At 38.0% G+C, this 16481-nt stretch overlaps 3 protein-coding genes and 4 non-coding genes across 8 annotated transcripts; 5 read left to right on the top strand and 2 right to left on the bottom strand.

Annotated features, from left to right (window-relative positions):
* Positions 1–272: 272 nt before the first annotated feature.
* LOC109183795 (glutathione S-transferase zeta class-like) lies at positions 273–2869 on the top strand. 2 transcript variants are annotated; one of them, XM_019333864.1, is made up of 10 exons: positions 273–668; positions 770–826; positions 1239–1327; positions 1439–1510; positions 1642–1695; positions 1780–1855; positions 1949–2010; positions 2115–2174; positions 2641–2755; positions 2787–2854. In XM_019333864.1, the coding sequence occupies exons 1-9, from the start codon at positions 353–355 to the stop codon at positions 2737–2739; spliced, it is 885 nt and encodes a 294-aa protein (XP_019189409.1). In that variant the 5' UTR covers positions 273–352; the 3' UTR covers positions 2740–2755; positions 2787–2854. The 2 variants fall into 2 exon arrangements, with proteins under 2 accessions (XP_019189409.1, XP_019189405.1); XM_019333860.1 differs by having other exon boundaries at positions 2641–2869.
* Positions 2870–3172: 303 nt separating this feature from the next.
* Positions 3173–3245, top strand: TRNAK-CUU. Its single transcript has one exon. It is a non-coding gene; the product is annotated as a tRNA-Lys (tRNA).
* A 1644-nt stretch (positions 3246–4889) lies between these two features.
* On the top strand, positions 4890–4962 carry TRNAK-CUU. Its single transcript has one exon. It is a non-coding gene; the product is annotated as a tRNA-Lys (tRNA).
* Positions 4963–6187: 1225 nt separating this feature from the next.
* TRNAK-CUU lies at positions 6188–6260 on the top strand. The gene has a single exon. It is a non-coding gene; the product is annotated as a tRNA-Lys (tRNA).
* Positions 6261–7906: 1646 nt separating this feature from the next.
* On the bottom strand, positions 7907–12910 carry LOC109186843 (protein transport Sec1a-like). The gene is made up of 20 exons (XM_019337013.1): positions 12827–12910; positions 12664–12722; positions 12491–12572; positions 12323–12401; positions 11715–11765; positions 11509–11605; positions 11376–11408; positions 11109–11237; positions 10596–10868; positions 10364–10462; positions 10213–10283; positions 10041–10137; positions 9830–9955; positions 9643–9735; positions 9414–9533; positions 9247–9330; positions 8958–9166; positions 8791–8881; positions 8436–8525; positions 7907–8349 (listed from the first exon to the last, which is right to left on the bottom strand). Exons 1-20 carry the CDS (start codon positions 12876–12878, stop codon positions 8287–8289), a joined length of 1998 nt encoding a protein of 665 aa, XP_019192558.1. The 5' UTR covers positions 12879–12910; the 3' UTR covers positions 7907–8286.
* On the top strand, positions 8112–8184 carry TRNAK-CUU. Its single transcript has one exon. It is a non-coding gene; the product is annotated as a tRNA-Lys (tRNA).
* An 843-nt stretch (positions 12911–13753) lies between the features above and the next one.
* On the bottom strand, positions 13754–15435 carry LOC109183686 (vestitone reductase-like). Its single transcript, XM_019333747.1, has 3 exons — positions 14696–15435; positions 14168–14366; positions 13754–13983 (listed from the first exon to the last, which is right to left on the bottom strand). Exons 1-3 carry the CDS (start codon positions 15354–15356, stop codon positions 13842–13844), a joined length of 1002 nt encoding a protein of 333 aa, XP_019189292.1. The 5' UTR covers positions 15357–15435; the 3' UTR covers positions 13754–13841.
* Between the last annotated feature and the right edge of the window lie 1046 nt (positions 15436–16481).

The raw sequence follows: 16481 nt of genomic DNA, 5'->3' as shown, positions 1-16481 counted from the left end.
TTTAATTTTTATCAATTTAACCAGTCTAATCAAATTGTCGATTAAAATTTACTGCAAAATATTAATTAATCAACTTATGTTTAATCACAAGACACTTTGGTCTTTTTATGTGTAATCCACAATAAAAAGTAATCTGGAATGACTAAATTGAAAAAAAAATATGGTGCTAAATTAAAAATTGTGAATGGTAATTAACAAAATCTCAATAAGTGAATTTTTTTCAGTTTAAAAAATAAATTCTGAAAATTATTTTCCATTTCAAACGGACTCAAAGATTAAATCTTTGAGAAAAATCGTGGTGGCTGGGGACTGTAGTTCAAGATTGAAGCTTGATTGAGCTGAGAAGAGAGCGATGGCTTCTGTATCAAGATCAAAGCTTCTGCAATTTAACCGCTGTCACTTCACCTTAACCCGTGATTTTTACAGCGACGCCTCTCTCTTTCATAGGAGTTTTACGAGGTTGTTGTGTAGCGCACGTTGTCCTAAAGATGCTTGGTCTCAACCACCACCAACTACTCACTCCATTCCCCCTCTCTGCAACACCAAGCTCTTCTCATCTTCCTCAGCCATGGCCTCCAATCTTAGCTCTTCGTCTTCCAAGCTTGTATTGTATTCATACTGGCAAAGCTCATGTTCTTGGCGGGTCCGTTTCGCTTTAAATCTCAAAGGTTGTCAGAAACAATCTGGATTATGATGGGCTATGGTTGTGTGTTAATGGGTAATTGAGAGATTATTGGAATGATGGTTTTGTTTTTGGTTTTGGGTGCAGGTCTTTCTTATGAATATAGGGCAGTAAATCTCAGTAAAGGAGAGCAATTTGATCCTGGTAAGTTTGAAATGAATGATCTTTGTTGAAATTAGATTGAAGATTTTTGCAGAACTTTAGTCATTATTAGCATTGATGCTTCCAAGCTTTATCCTGAACTAAGTGTGGTGTGTTCAAATGATCTGTGAACTTTTTTTTTTTTTGGTTGAATGATTAGAAAAACCTACGATCACTACCCGAAGGTGTGCATAGGGTAAACGGTAAACCTGCCTTGTGACCCTAGCTGGTAAAGAATCACGAGGAGGTAAACCAGCCTAGAATGCTCATAGTTGACTGGCTCAAACCAAGAAGGCCAATAGGTTGCTCTTGCTGGGAGTTAAATTTGTAATCTTATGGTTACCAAGTCAACAGTTCAACCAACTTGGCTAGGCTTCACTGGTTTAAGAGGAAATAATATGTGCATAATTTGCAGAATTTGAGAAACTGAATCCTCTTGGGTATGTCCCGGTGTTGGTTGATGGTGGTGATGCAGTGATTGCTGATTCTTATGCAATTTTATTGGTTAGTTGCCTTCTATTCGAGTTCTGAATATGTACGTTTTGCTTCCTCCGCTATGTCTTTTGATGGCATAATTCACGGTTTACCTTACGAGGGTGCATTTCATTTGGTTAGTATTTGGAGGAGAAGTATCCAAAACATCCACTGTTGCCACTCGATCCTCAATTAAGAGCTATTAATCTTCAGGTTGGGTTCGACTCATTTGTGAACATAATATGCTTTGTGTACTAAGAGACACTAAATCCTCGATACAAGCCTTTGTGTTTTGGGAAACCTAGGATTCGTTTTCTAGTGACTTGTTTGAATGTTTTGGGCAGGCTGCAAGCATTGTCAGCTCGAGTATACAGCCTCTTCATATGCTTTCGTTGCTAGTATGTTTTCTTTCACACATCTTTCTTCTTGTCGGGGAGAAATAAACCTTCTAGAAATCATGTTATTGTGTCCTAAATGTGCAGAAGCATGTCGAGGAAAGATTTGGTCCAAACGAGGGACAAACGTGGGCTAAACTGAACATTGAAAAAGGTTTCTGTGGTAGGTTTCATTGCACTAATAAATGTCTTAATTCACTCTTCTGTCAAATACCCATTGTGGCTTTTTAACACGAAGAGCTATTATGTTGGATAGCCCTCGAGAAGTTGCTGATCCGATATGCGGGCAGACATGCTACAGGAAACCGAGTTTATCTGGTACTAGTTATACATTTATTGGAGGAATTACGAGCACAGGAAATGAGGGGTTATGAATAACAGAAAACCTTAAACTGATCATTGTTATTGGTGTAAACTTGCAGGCCGATGTGTTTTTGGCCCCACAGATTGCCATTGCAGCCGAAAGGTTTCATATTGATATGGTAACTGTCTTCCTACTCAAACTCTCATTAACAGGTGTATACTAATTTGTGTCTGCTATAGCCTGCATGATAACTTTCTCTACTTTTGCTTCCCACATAGTTCTTCACAAGTAGTTATCTTTGAATTTCAATAAGAACCCAAATTCGCCGCAATGCATCCAAAACCATTTTCACACCAAGAACCCCAAGGGTGTGCACTGAGTAAAATCTGCCTTGAGACCCTAGCCAGCATAGGACCATAAGGAGGTAAACCAACTCAGGTTGCCCCTAGCTGATCGGCTCAAATCAAGAACGCCAATAGGCCGCTCCCACTAGGAGTCGAGCTTGAAACATTGTGATTATCAAACCAACAGTCTGACCAACTTGGATGGGGTTGCCCATGGGTTATGGCTTTATTCTTATCTTCTCGAGTTTTCTTGCTTCTTGATTGGCATGTATTAAAGATCCAAGTGGCTTTTGTATGCAGTCCAAGTTCCCTACTCTACATGCAATATACAATTCATGCAAGGAATTGCCAGAATTCCAAGCCTCTTCACCACAAAACCAACCTGATGCTGCATTGTGAATCTTGCGACCATCCAGCAGAAATTTATTTCTAAAGGAAATTGTGGCATTTTTTGGTTTTAGTTATCTTAAAACTATATTCTTGTACTGAGACTGTCCACATGATGTGGTTTGAATATGGAAGATTTAGTGAGAAAATCAATCGCTCTATTTCATTATCTATAAATATACGGTAATTACACAACTCACTTTTGTCTCAACTTGCATTTACAAGCAAGTAGCAAATTTACCATAAGTCCCCATTGTTATTCACTAACTCTAAATTGCATTCTAATATGATAAAAACCCTTATCCCAAGCAAGTTGCATAACCTTAAAATCTTCCCAAAACTCCTCTTCTACCACACTTCAATTCATTACACATCCTAAGGTATCTATTACCATTGTCCAGATTTCTACCTAGAAATACCTCAACATTTCATCCACTAGCAAGTTGCCCGTCTAGCTCAGTTGGTAGAGCGCAAGGCTCTTAACCTTGTGGTCGTGGGTTTGAGCCCCACGGTGGGCGAAATTTTTCCATGACCCATACACCTTCCATGTTGCAGTTTTGCTGACCCATACACCTTCCATGTTGCAGTTTTGCTTTGTTTTTGCTGACCCATACACCTTCCATGTTTCAGTTTTAATTTCTAATTAGTGCACTGTGAATCTTTCCATTTCTAAACATATATATGATTGGAAGGATGCTCATGAAGTCATCATAAACAATCATGCGAACACTTCTCGTCTTCTCCGGCCCGAGCCTTAAGGATGCTTATGAAGTCATTATCATAAACAATCTGGCAAACACTCTGGAAGATCAAAGGTGCTCTCACTATATAGGCTGAGTAACAGACCAGACTTCTACCACTATCTTTTCATCAGCTCATTCCATTTCTGTACCCATTCAACCTCTGTAGATCCATTTGATTGCACCTTACAAAATGCTAACCGATCTGATATATAATTTCTGACTAGAATTGCAGGGCTTCCAGAAAAGGAAGCCCTTCCAAAAATTCTCTAAGGCTTAGGGGGAACCTAAACCATAGAGGGGGTTTGGAAATAGTTTTCAACCAGCAATAGACGCGCCTCAGTTAGAACCTCACTAGCTGCGTCATTGCCCCAAGCGCAAAGATGGTTTTAGCTGCCTGCTCGCCTCTCCTTTTATTCTACTCTCACTCCCCACCCACTCCTACATCAGTCGATGTGGTACACAAAAACCCCAAAAACTTGTGCTCCTGTTTCCTTATAGCTTATATCACATCTGCAAAAGGCATCAGAATTCCTTTCCACAAAAAAAAAAAGAAAAAAATGAAGCTTCTCCCCATTTCCAAGTCTAGTATAGGGATCAGTGATTCAGTTAATGCTGAATTCAAGCTGAAATCTCTGCAAATACATGCCTGCTGCTGGATAGTAATGTAATGAGCAGATTCGAATTCAAGATAGCAGAGCTAAATGGTTGTTGTTTCGTGGTTGAAATCTTGGATTTATTAATCTTCTTGGACATTATGAGTTCAGTGATCACCTGGCCAGCCAGTAGTGAAGGGTCTAAAGTGTAGTATAATAGAAGAAGAAAAGCAACTGAACAAGAAGATTGGGTTTTTGGGCTGCTAGGCATGCCATTTGAACCATCACTACAGAAACAAAAAGATCTAGTTTTGCTTCTTTAATTTAGTGCTGTTTGCTATAAAGAATGGCACTATATCTGCAGCAAGCTCCAGGGTATTGAATAGTCTGACTTCACTTACATCTATATAGGGAGAAATTATTATTTTTGGGCCTTTGGCTTTGCTTCATTTATTGACATTTTCATTGTCCCCGAGCTTGTCACATGATCACCTTCTGGATCTTGTTTATAATTATGAAAATTTAAACTAATGAGATGGTATGTAATTCGTAAAATTTTATTCTTTTAAACTAATCAACACAACTAAGTTTTAATCTCAATCTAGTTGAATTAGATATATACAAATTCTATTACTTCTTTAATAACTTTGATAGTTCCAGTAAGCCCCCATTACATCAGCATGTCTTTTACATTAGAATTGAAAATTTATGAAAGGTAAACATTAACCAACCAAATAGTTTTCAGACTTAAACTAATAAACCTCTAAGAATTAATAACGTTTCAGACTAACAGTGTAATAAGTAAACTATTGGCTACCAAACAATTGCCCGTCTAGCTCAGTTGGTAGAGCGCAAGGCTCTTAACCTTGTGGTCGTGGGTTCGAGCCCCACGGTGGGCGCAATGTTTTCTTTTGGCAAAACATTACTTTACTAATGGTGAACAATATTGACACCCCAAGCTGCTGTTTTGCAGGCAATCTTCACTTCACAAACCCAAACCTTTCCCGTTGTCAATGGAGAGATCAGTTTCGGGTTCCAAGAGCGGTTTCAGTTTCTGCAGAAAATGAGGATTTAAAAGCAAAGAGATGATCATTCTATGGTAACACAAGGATATATACACTAATTAAGCCTGTCATAAACTCATCATAATAATTCCATAGTGAGGTTACCATTATATATTGAGGTGGAGCCAAGGACAACCTCTCTCCTTAGTTTTGATGTCAGTTTGTGACAGCCTCTAAAGCTGTTGACAATGAAAGTTGAAAACAAAAATGGTATCCACTAATGTCCAAAATCATCAAAGAATCAAACCATAACAGATAAGTTCAGAAACTGCCTAGATTAACAAAGTCAAGAGAGATTTGAATATATAATTTTGGACTAAAATTGTAGGGCTTCCAGATAAGGAAACCCTTCCAAAAATTCTCTAAGGCTTAGGGAGAACCTAAGCCATAGAGGGGGTTTGGAAATAGTTTTCAACCAGCAATAGACGCGCCTCGGTTAGAACCTCACAAGCTGCGTCATTGCCCCAAGCGCAAAGATGGTTATTGCTGTATGCTCGCCTCTCCTTTTATTCTACACTCACTCCTCTCCCACTCCTACAGCATTAGATGTGGTACACAAAAACACAAAAACTTGTGCTCCTGTTTCCTTATAGCTTATATCACCTGCAAATGCATCATAAATTATTTTCCACATACAGGAATAAAACACCATCACTACAGAAACACAAAGATCTAGTAGTCTTGCTTCTTTAGTGCTGTTTATTCTGATGGTTTCACAAATCGACAGTTTGATGCACCTCCATGTTACACTTAGTGTTGGAAAGACATCAAGTGTAGGTTATAATCTCCTAAATTCCTCCAAAACTAATACTAGATTCTAGACTTTTTGTAGGGCGTAATCTCTCCACGATTTTAACTAGTTGGAAAAGAGTTTGTAAACCATATTTTTGCTATAAAGAATGGCACTATCTGGCATGTCTTTTACATAAGAATTGAAAATTTATGGAAGGTAAACATTAACCAACCAAATAGTTTTTAGACTTAAACTAAAAAACCTCTAAGAATTAATAACATTTCAGACCAACACTGTAATATGTAAACTATTGCCTGCTGAACAACTGCCCGTCTAGCTCAGTTGGTAGAGCGCAAGGCTCTTAACCTTGTGGTCGTGGGTTCGAGCCCCACGGTGGGCAACTTTTTTTCTGCTTTTTTGCACCATTACTATACTAATGGTGAACAATCTTGACACCCCAAGTAACCTTTCATGCTGTCAATGGAGAGATATAGGGGTCGTTTACTAACTTGGAAAAATGGAGAATTTTCCAAAAAATGGAGAAATTGAGAAGTGGAAAAAATAAAAATTGGAGAAGTTGTTTACCAAATATCTTCTTCCAAATGCTTACTCGATCTCCATTTTCCAACTTCATGTACATTTTTGGAGAAAGAAAATTTGGACTTCTCCAAGAGATGGATAAAACCTGTACTGCGCTTTTGCTTCAATTGTTGCTTTGCATGTCCTGTACTGCGCCTTTCAATTGTTGCTTTGCATGTCCAGTACTGCGCCTTTGCTTCACGTCGCGGGTTCGAATTCGAATTGTTGCTTTGCCCACGTCAGTTTTGCTCTGCCTCTGCTTTATTATTATCTTTTTTTTTTTTTTTTTAATTTTCTCCTTTCTTCATCCTTATGCACACATAATAATAATAATAATAATAATATTATTATTATTATCTTCTTTTTAAAATTTTCCCTTTACTTCATCCTTATGCACACATATTTATTATTATTATTATTATTATCTTTGTTATTATTATTATTATCTTTGTTGTAGAAATGTAAAAATGCTATATGGAATGATTGTATTTAATAAAATCAGAAAATTAGAGAAATGAAGAATTAGAGAAATGGGGAATGAAAATTGAAAAATTGGAGAAATGAAAAACTGGAAGAATGGAGAAAGAAAACTGGAGAAATGGAAAACTGGAAATGGAAAAATAGAGAAACGAAGTAAACGACCCCATAAGTTCTGGGTTCCAGATTGAAACGGGTTCCAGATTGGTTTCAGTTTCTGCAGAAAATGAGAATTTAGACGAGAAGAGATGATCATTCTATGGTAACAGAAGGATATATACACTAAGCCTGTCATCCATGAATGGACCTATGATACCATCTGAGTAGAAACATTATATTGGTCAATATCAGAAGTGAGGTTCAAAAAGTTCAGAAAATTGCTTAAGATTAACAAAGTCAAGAGAGAATAGAATACATAATTTTGGACTTAAAATTGTAGGGCTTCCAAATAAGGAAGCCCTTTCAAAAATTCTCTAAGGCTTAGGGTGAACCTAAGCCATAGAGGGGGTTTGGAAATAGTTTTCAACCAGCAATAGACGCGCCTCGGTTAGAACCTCACTAGCTGCGTCATTGCCCCAAGCGCAAAGATGGTTTTTGCAGCCTGCTTGCCTCGCCTTTTATTCTACTCTCACTCCCCTCCCATTCCTAAATCAGTCGATGTGGTACAAAAAAACTCAAAAAAACCTGTGCTCCTGTTTCCTTGGCATATATCACCTGCAAAGCCATCAACATCATAACCCGTGTGCGAAGAGAATTCCTTTCCATAAACACAAAATTTCTGCCCAGTTCCATGTTGGTATTCACATCAGCGAATGGTCAATTTAAGCTTAGCTTAAATCTATGCAAATACAATAAATTAAATGGTTGTTTCGTGGTTGAAATCTTGAATTTATCAAGGGTCATGGTTTCCTAGCTTGTCACAAAATCACCTTCCGGTCTCTAGTTTATAATTACCGAAATTTAAGCTGATGAGATGGTATGTAATTCATAAATTCATAGAACTTTCTTATTTTAGAATACTTAATACAATACAACTAAGTTTTAATCTCAATCCAATTGGGATCAAATAGCTTCAATAAGCCCCATATTACAAATACTTTTTAGACTTAAACCAAAAAGAAAAAAAAAACTTCTAAGAATTAATAACATTTCAGACCAACAGTGTAATAAGCAAACTATTGCTTGCCAAATAACTGCCCGTCTAGCTCACTTGGTAGAGTGCAAGGCTCTTAACCTTGTGGTCGTGGGTTCGAGCCCCACGGTGGGCATTTTTTCTTTTTTATATGGCAAAAACTCTGAACTATACTAATGGTGACCAATCTTGACACCCCAAGTGACCTTAGCTGCTGGTTTTGCAGGCAAACCTCACTTCACAAACCCAAACCTCTGTCAATGGAGGAATCAGTTTCGGGTTCGAACAGCGATTTCAGTTTCTGCAGAATTCGAAAAGAGAAGAGATGATCATTCTATGGTAACAGAAAGAAGGATATATAAATATATGTATTGTGAGTGAGGTTACCACTAGATATTCAGGTGGTTCTTCTATGCTAGTTGACCCAAGAACAACCTCTCTCCTTAGCTTTGTTGTCAGTCTGTGACAAGCTCTAAGCTGTGGACAATCAAAGATGATAGCAAGCATATGAAGCTAGGAAGCCTTAACCGGTTCGATAAATCAAGAAAATGCCCGCGGGGGTGTGAGCATATAGCCATTAACGTGCAATCCAACTATCAGCTTAAGCTTTTAGTTGAGATGGAGCACATGTTTCAATTTGGTATCAGAGCCAGACCAAAGGTCATGGCGCACGCCAACTATCAGCTTAAGCTTTTAGTTGAGATGGTGCACATGCTTCAATTGGGGGCACTTAGTTTCTTACCTCAGATCGCATTGCCCCGCCCACTACGAACACGAAAATGCGCTGCCCCATGTTCTTGAAATCCACAGATGCACCCCTCAAAGCCGAGTCACTAGCACAAGTCGAGAAAGAACTTAAGGCTCCTCCTATTCTTGTTTTCAATCCAAGTTTTTTTCGTTAATGTGTACCTGGAATAACCATCATCAGAAGTGCCCCGACGAGCATAGTTTGGAGTCCTCCGGGATCTCATTGATCGCGGGCCTCCTGTGCCATCGGTTGTCTTTGCAGATGAGCCCTTGGAATCCCCACTGCCCCCTTGCCCAGATGGTCCTTCATTGCCCATTCTATGGAATTCATCTTTTGGAAGTTCGCCTTTAGTCATTTGTTCAATCAACTCCTGAAGTAAAACCATTATCCATGGATGTAATATCCACCACTCAAATATAGCTCAAACAGTAGAAAAAGGTGTAAACAAACCTCTATCACTGGAAAAAACCGGAATAACGCCCATTGCTCCTCATCTGCAGCAGCTCGATCCTTTCGATATGCATTATTTTGTGTCTAATAGAGAGTTTTTTTATTATATATCAGGGATCTTAAATGACATTGAATGATGATTTCTTTCGTCGTATTGATATATATACCTTTTTTGCATCAAACTTTAGGGAGGCTTTCGCATCTGCAGCTTTTTTCTTATCTGATGCCCCCTCGAGTAGTTTCATATTGTTTATAGCCTTCATATCTTCTGCAGTTAGTTTTGCCAGCTGAGGAGGGGAAAGAATGACAAAATTCCCAGTAAGCTTTATCTCGAGTTCTATGAATCGAGAAACTGGACAGAATGAAGAACAAGATAGGGTCTAATGAAGCACCAACCTGCATTAGCTTTGCTGCTTGGCCCTCAAACTTCTCTGGACTAACTAATGCATAAATCATCAACAACCTTAGCTTGTTCTCAGCCGGTGAATCCTGCAAAATTCAAGTTTTTTCGAAAGATTTAGGGTTTAGGGTTTAGGGTTTAGGGTTTAGGGTTTAGGATTTGGATAAACACGAAAACCATTACCTGAGCTGTCCTAAGAACATTGATCACTTCCTTTGATCCAGCATCACCAAAGACGAGATCCTGCTCAACCTGTCCAAGATCGCGAAGGCATTGCTCTCTGCTAATCGAGTTTATCTTCCCAGCAATCTGATTGAAAAAGGATACACAATTTTGAAACTCAAACGGGTATGAAGAAATGTTTGTTTTCAAGTCAGAAAAAACCGATACACACTGCAACGTGGAGCGAGAGCTTCTCCATTTGTTCATTGTACTGTGGCAAAGCTTGAACCATTTTCTGTATGTCCCGGGTCGATAGTTCACTTCCATCTCTACATAAACACGAACTTAAACTCAGTTTATTGAACCATAATCTAAGTCTTGACAGAATTATGGAAAGCACCAACCTTTGTTGCAGCTGTGCTGCTTTGTTCTTGGAAACAAAGTTGCTAAACTTGTCATGTAACTTTTCACTAGCCTGATAGATTTGTCGAGTTAACACGGACATCCAACGAAACGAACAAAGAACGTTAAGATCTAAGTGGAAGTCATACGTACTTCTGCTATATGATTATAGCGGAGTTCAAGCCAGACAGCATCATGATCTTCCAAAAGAACTTCCTTCTTCTCAGGGTCACCGCCCGTCTTGCTAGGCACCTAGTAAGCCCCAATGTTAAGAATCCAAAATAAGAGAGAACATATGGGTTTATAAGGCCATGGGTTAGACCAGCTAATTGACTGGATTCAGTCTTTTTAGTGTGGTTTGGCCCATTTGCATGGAAATGCGTACCTCGTGTACATATTTGTTACCGGTCATTTCAAGAAGGTCGTGGCACATAGCATCATAGAACCACTCATGGATGATAGGAGCAATCTGATCAACTGGCCTGTCCACAATCAGCAAATCACATGTCTCTTTTTGGGGATAGTTAGGGATGGTGGATTTGTATGTAGAAATGCATTCCCAAATTGCAGAAGCAAGGAATTTGGGAATTAATTCCTGGTTTCTTCTTGCAGAATCCTCATTTCCCTTGGGAGCTCGATACCGCACAATAGGAAATTCCTGAGACATGTTGAGAAACAGTAAAGAAGCCAGCCATTTGTGATCCTTTATAACTTGGTGGAAGAGAACTAGATCCAGATAAGAACAAGTGAGACTCGAAAAAGCAAACTTTTACGGTTTACAGCACCAAATCTTGTAATTTACACAATCATAAGTCCTCTGATCCTGTGTTTTCGATCTTTAGTCCACATGAAGAAGTACCGAAAAGAAGAAAAGCTGATTTATGTTTAGTGTTTTCACCTTTAGTGAAGCAAAAACAGTGGCAATTCTAGTGGCCATTATGCTCAAGCATGACTGAAATTTACGCGGATTTTCAGCACCTTCACCAAAGAGCTCATGGAAGGCTCTATCCTGATCAGTGAGAAATGCCTAAAACAAGCACACATAAAAAAGTGAATGTATAACAAGATCCATAATAATGTCGGATGAATCGGAAAAAATGCATCCACCTGTTGATATTACAGTAAAGTTATCAGATTCAAAATCAAAAAACATTAGCCAAAACACCTGACTGTCCATTGGGAAGTACTCCAAATTCATCTGCAATACCAAGAAGGAGAAAAGCTTAGGACCAAACACCAACAATTTGTTTGCAGAGGATATGATTATCCTCATGGCAGTGGCAAAAGAGAAATCTTGCCTCTCTTAGTGCACCTATACGCGGTAACACACTTGTATCGCTCTTGATTCGATTAACCAGGTCCTTCGGGACGGGTGTGCTGAAGTACACATAAGCTCTGAGCAGAAAAGAAAAGGATAACTGGAATAAGAAGAGGATCACCAGCCTCACGAAAACATAGCATTTAGAAGACAGACATCTAGAAATGTAGATTCTTTCTCACATACTTTCTGTATAAAGGCTCTCTTCCAGACATATCAGATAGGAACATGATCACACTGTAAAGTTAAACACTGGCAATGTTAGTCATCACTTCATTTCAAGTTACAAAAGAAGGCCATCTTAAAGCTTAGAGATGTCATATTTGACCCTATTGACAGTTTTCTGGATGACGAGGGAAACCACAGTCACTACCCAAGAGTCAACACCGGGTAAATCTCACCTTGTGATTTTAGCCAGCAAAGAGTCATAAGGAGGTAAATCAGCCTAGGTTATTCATAGCTGATCGGCTCAATCCAAGGCTAATATATAGACCGTTTTTACTGGGAGTCGAACTTGGAACTTTATGACCTTATGACGAGGGAAACCACAGTCGCTACCCGAGAGTCTGCACTAGGTAAATCTCGCCTTGTGACCTTAGCCAGCAAAGGGTCATAAGGAATCAGCCTAGGTTATTCATAGCTGATCGGCTCAATCCAAAGCTAATAGGTCGTTTCCACTAGGAGTACAGTCGAACTTAGAACCTTATGGTTACCAAACAAACCGTCAGATTGACAGTTTTAGTAACAAATCCATGTAGTTGATTAGAATGCAAAAGAGGGAATGATAAACATGCTTCTCTTTAGTTGGTTGGATGAAATATATGACATCCATAGCAGGTAAAGGTTGTCTTCTTCTGAAAAGATCTTCCACCACTGCATTAAGGAATTGAAATCCAGTTACCAATTAGCTATGAAACTTTCAAGAAACAGAAACCCAAAGCAGATAATATACTAATACTCACGAGAAATTCCTTCATCTGTGATATCTGCCATTTTGCATGAGCTAGACAGTACTTTCACAGTCACCCTATCCATGATGAGTACCTGCTCGATCAAAACCGGTAAATCTTGAGAAAGAAAAAAACATCAAAAGCTTTGTCTTTTCATGATCAGATAAATTGTCCCAGAGACATACCCTCCATGCGGATCTTGGATCATCTGATTTGGATGAGCGGAGCATCTCAAACAACAATCCTGCCAATAAAAAATAAAATAAAATTGTTTCATTCCAAGATTTTTCCAGGAAATTGTGAAAAGGAGTGAGAGTGATGGGGTGAAATTAAGGGAAAGATGATTACTTTCGCGGGTGACCTGCCGGAAATTCTTGTACTCGGAATCGGAAAACGACATCTTTGATGAATTGAAAATGCCAACTTTTTTTTTTCTTTTCTGTCTAAGTGTTTTCAGGTGGATTTAGCTAGAAATGACCTGAAAAAAATGAGCATGGAGAAAGAAGACAATGATTTGTATGGAGAGAAACGCGGGAGGCTGTTTTCGCGGTGTTCGTATCTTGGTGAAAAGGTCGTTATGCGCTTGTTGTGGGGACGCACAATGTTGTAACGGCCATTAACAAGAATTCTTTAGCTTATTCTTTTTATTTAATGAAGTTTTTTTTTTTTTTTTTTTAATTATGGGAGGAAATAGACCCCCACTACTCGAAAAAGTGCACATAGTAGATGTCATTTTTATGTAATAACTAACAAATTACTAACTCAATATTGTAGCTTAAATGGTAAATGAGTTTGATTTTTTCTAGACGGCTGGACCAGCTCATGTGCCCCTCGAAACGAGCGGGAATTAGTTGGGTGGACTCGAATCTTAAAACAGACGAAGAAAGACTCGGAACACCTTGTAATTTACACACAAAAAAATTCACAAATTACACATAAAAGATAAAGCAAATTGAACTTATAACTTCATGGTAGATCGAGAAATTATATATGTATGTATGTTCTACCATTTTCTTGCCTTTTCTTTTTTGACCATCCAAATTTTCCCCTTCTTTCATACTATGTGATGGATCGGATTCAATGAACGTTACCTACCCCAAGGCGTTGGTCTAAGGGATAAGAAGTAGTCTCATTTATGACTTGCTTCTATTAACACGATGAGAATTTAATTACTGCTACAAATATTGGAGTTTGGTCGGGTTTGAGTTGAGTTCCTTATGCGGATTAGAAGCTAATGCAGAGTTTGATATATTGGTGATAAGCTTATTAAAAACACTACATAAAGAAACAATTTCACACCAATACAATTACAACCAATGAAAGCTAGATATGATAGTTATGACATCTTGAGTCAAGTTGGAAACTAGAGAAATCCAACTCTTTTGCAACTCTCAATGGCTCCATCATACATTTCTTCGAGCCCATACTTGAATTTGAAACCCATGTCCAATAGTTTCTTTGATGAAAGAATTGGATGTTTGAAACCTCCCATATCCTTTAAAGAGCTGCATGCACCATATACATATGTTAAAAACTCGATATTAATTGAGGAAATCAATATTAATCTCACATGTTTTTTTAATAATTTGATATTATTTATTATGTCCTGTGCTAAGACAATTATATTCACAAAATATAGATAAAAAATGAAGAATAATATATATAGTATAGTAGTAAAGTAAAACTTACTCTGGATCTGGAAGATGATATTGTGGGTATTTAGTCGATAGAAATTTGTGCAAGTCTTGGGGTGTTATTCCAAGAGAAGAACAAATGTACCTCCCCTTTGCATTAGGATGCTCCATAAGAAAGATGTGTGCCCTTGCCGCATCATCAACATGTACAAATGGAGTCAATGAAGGGTACTTCATAACATTTTCTTGATCACCTAAAATTGTTCGAGAATAATATTTTTCGTCACAATTTTTACTAAAATAAATTGATCAAATTAAAAACTTCTATAATATAATCACCACTCTTACTAATTACTCATTGCTTTTTTTTTTTTTTTTTTTTTTCAGATGATAAAGGATATTCGCAGTAACTACTCGAGAATGTGATCATTGCATGAGGTAGGTAAACCATACTTTCTGACTCTAATCGGCGAATGATCTTGTAAGGTAAACAAGTATAGATTATTCATAATTGATCGACTTAAATAAAAAGCAGATCACAGTTTAACATTTGTGTTCAGTTGAGTTACCATGATTTACGTACCCAAAACTATTGACATTGCAGGGCGTAGGGTCTCGGGGAACTGAGGAGACAAGAAAGGGCCATGGATCCATGAAGTAATGACTGTGACAACGTCAAGTTCATATTTCTCTCCGAATTCCAACGCCGCCTTTTCCGCTAAAGTTTTGCTGATAACGTAGGAAGCACCGAAAGGCTTTGATTCCTTAACCAAACCCACATCCGTCCACGAGCTCTCGTCGACGACGACGGCGGAACCTCCGCCGTCGCCGTTAAACACGACCGCCAATCTGCTGGAAGTAACCACCACTCGCTTAACGGTTTTCGCGCCAACGGCCGCCCGCAAAACGCCCAACGTCCCATTGACGGCGCTCTCGATCTTCGCCTCCTCGATTTCCGACCCCTCCGCTAAGTCCATCGGATGCGCAACGTGAAACACTCCGACGCATTCCTCCACCGCCGCCTGGAAACTCTCCGGCCGGTCGAGATCCGCCTCGAAAATGCGCAGTCTCTCCGGTGATGCTCCGGGCAAACTCGTGAGATAGCTCAGATCTCTGGTCAGTGACCTCACCGTGGTGTTAACGGAGTAGCCATCTTCTAGAAGTCTCATGATCAACCATGATGCCAGAAAGCCTGTTCCTCCGGTGACACAAACAGTGCCTTTGCCATCTCCATTTCCTCCCATTTTTTCTTCTGAAGCAAATAAATTCAGTGTATTTCTATCTTATTATATCTCTTTGTGAACCAATATATATATACTCCGTATTTTTTTTTTTTTTGAACCAATATATATATATAATAATTAGGTAAATTTGGATATTGTTTGCTAAATTTTGGTAATATATTGATGACAATATTAGTATACTAATAATTTCACTCTTTAATTAATGTAATCTAGTAAATATTCCTTAAATTAGTTGATGAGGAAATTAAATAGAGTTAATTATCAAAATGGTCCCTTGACTATAGTGAAATTACTAATTTGGTCCTTGATTATTTTTTTAATTAATTAAGTTCCTCAACTTTAAAAATTTTAATCAATTTGGTCCTCCGTTAATTTGACCGTTAGTCAACCGTTAACTTGAGATCAAATTGGTAATTTCGATATAGCCAATGGACGATTTTGGTAATTAACTTTAGGGGTGGGCAATTCGGTTTAGTTTTCTCGAATCGAACCGTACCTAATCGAACCGAACCGAGCTAGTTTGGTTCGGTAATACACCGAACAACAGAACGGTATTGGATTCTTGTATACCGAACGGTTCGATTAAAAATTGATCCGAATTGTTCGGTAAAAAATTGAACTGAATCGAATACCATTTGATTTATTTTTTTAAAAATATAATAATAATAATAATAATAATAATAATAATAATAATAATAATAATAATAATAATAAATAAATAAATAAATAAATAAAAAGTAAATCCAAGTCCCTTGCTGCTTGCTCTATTGTTCAATTCATATTCTCATGGGTATCTCTCGTAAATATTTTATTTGATTTCTTTATGGGTTGTTATCAAAAGTTCTATATTATATATTATGGTGTTTACATAATCCATATCCAAAGTCTAATATATAACAAAATAGCAATCCAAAGTTCAAACGGTATTCGGTTCGGTTTGTACTAAACAATTCAGTTTGGTTCAAGTTTTTACCGAACCGTTAGGTATACAAGAATCTATTACCGTTCGGTATATTATCGAATCTAACTAGTTTGGTACCGTTCGGTTCGAGAAAACTGGATCAAATTACCGACCCTTAAAGTTAATTACCAAAATGGTCCCTTGACTATAGCGAATTACTAATT

This window comes from Ipomoea nil, unplaced genomic scaffold, assembly GCF_001879475.1.
Source record: "Ipomoea nil cultivar Tokyo-kokei standard unplaced genomic scaffold, Asagao_1.1 scaffold0188, whole genome shotgun sequence".
Classification (NCBI taxonomy): Eukaryota; Viridiplantae; Streptophyta; class Magnoliopsida; order Solanales; family Convolvulaceae; genus Ipomoea; species Ipomoea nil.
This window is presented reverse-complemented; position numbering and strand designations above follow the sequence as displayed.

Coding starts and splice junctions, on each gene's coding strand:
- LOC109183686 (XM_019333747.1), bottom strand. CDS start 15,356: ATGGGAGGAAATGGAGATGGCAAAGGCACTGTTTGTGTCACCGGAGGA. Junction 14,367..14,695: donor TGCAATGTCAATAGTTTTGG/GTACGTAAATCA, acceptor GAACAATTTTAG/GTGATCAAGAAAATGTTATG. Junction 13,984..14,167: donor TATCATCTTCCAGATCCAGA/GTAAGTTTTACT, acceptor TGGTGCATGCAG/CTCTTTAAAGGATATGGGAG.
- LOC109186843 (XM_019337013.1), bottom strand. CDS start 12,878: ATGTCGTTTTCCGATTCCGAGTACAAGAATTTCCGGCAGGTCACCCGC. Junction 11,766..12,322: donor ATCCAACCAACTAAAGAGAA/GCATGTTTATCA, acceptor TTAACTTTACAG/TGTGATCATGTTCCTATCTG. Junction 9,534..9,642: donor AAGCAGCAAAGCTAATGCAG/GTTGGTGCTTCA, acceptor TCCCCTCCTCAG/CTGGCAAAACTAACTGCAGA.
- LOC109183795 (XM_019333860.1), top strand. CDS start 353: ATGGCTTCTGTATCAAGATCAAAGCTTCTGCAATTTAACCGCTGTCAC. Junction 827..1,238: donor AGGAGAGCAATTTGATCCTG/GTAAGTTTGAAA, acceptor CATAATTTGCAG/AATTTGAGAAACTGAATCCT. Junction 1,856..1,948: donor CATTGAAAAAGGTTTCTGTG/GTAGGTTTCATT, acceptor TATGTTGGATAG/CCCTCGAGAAGTTGCTGATC.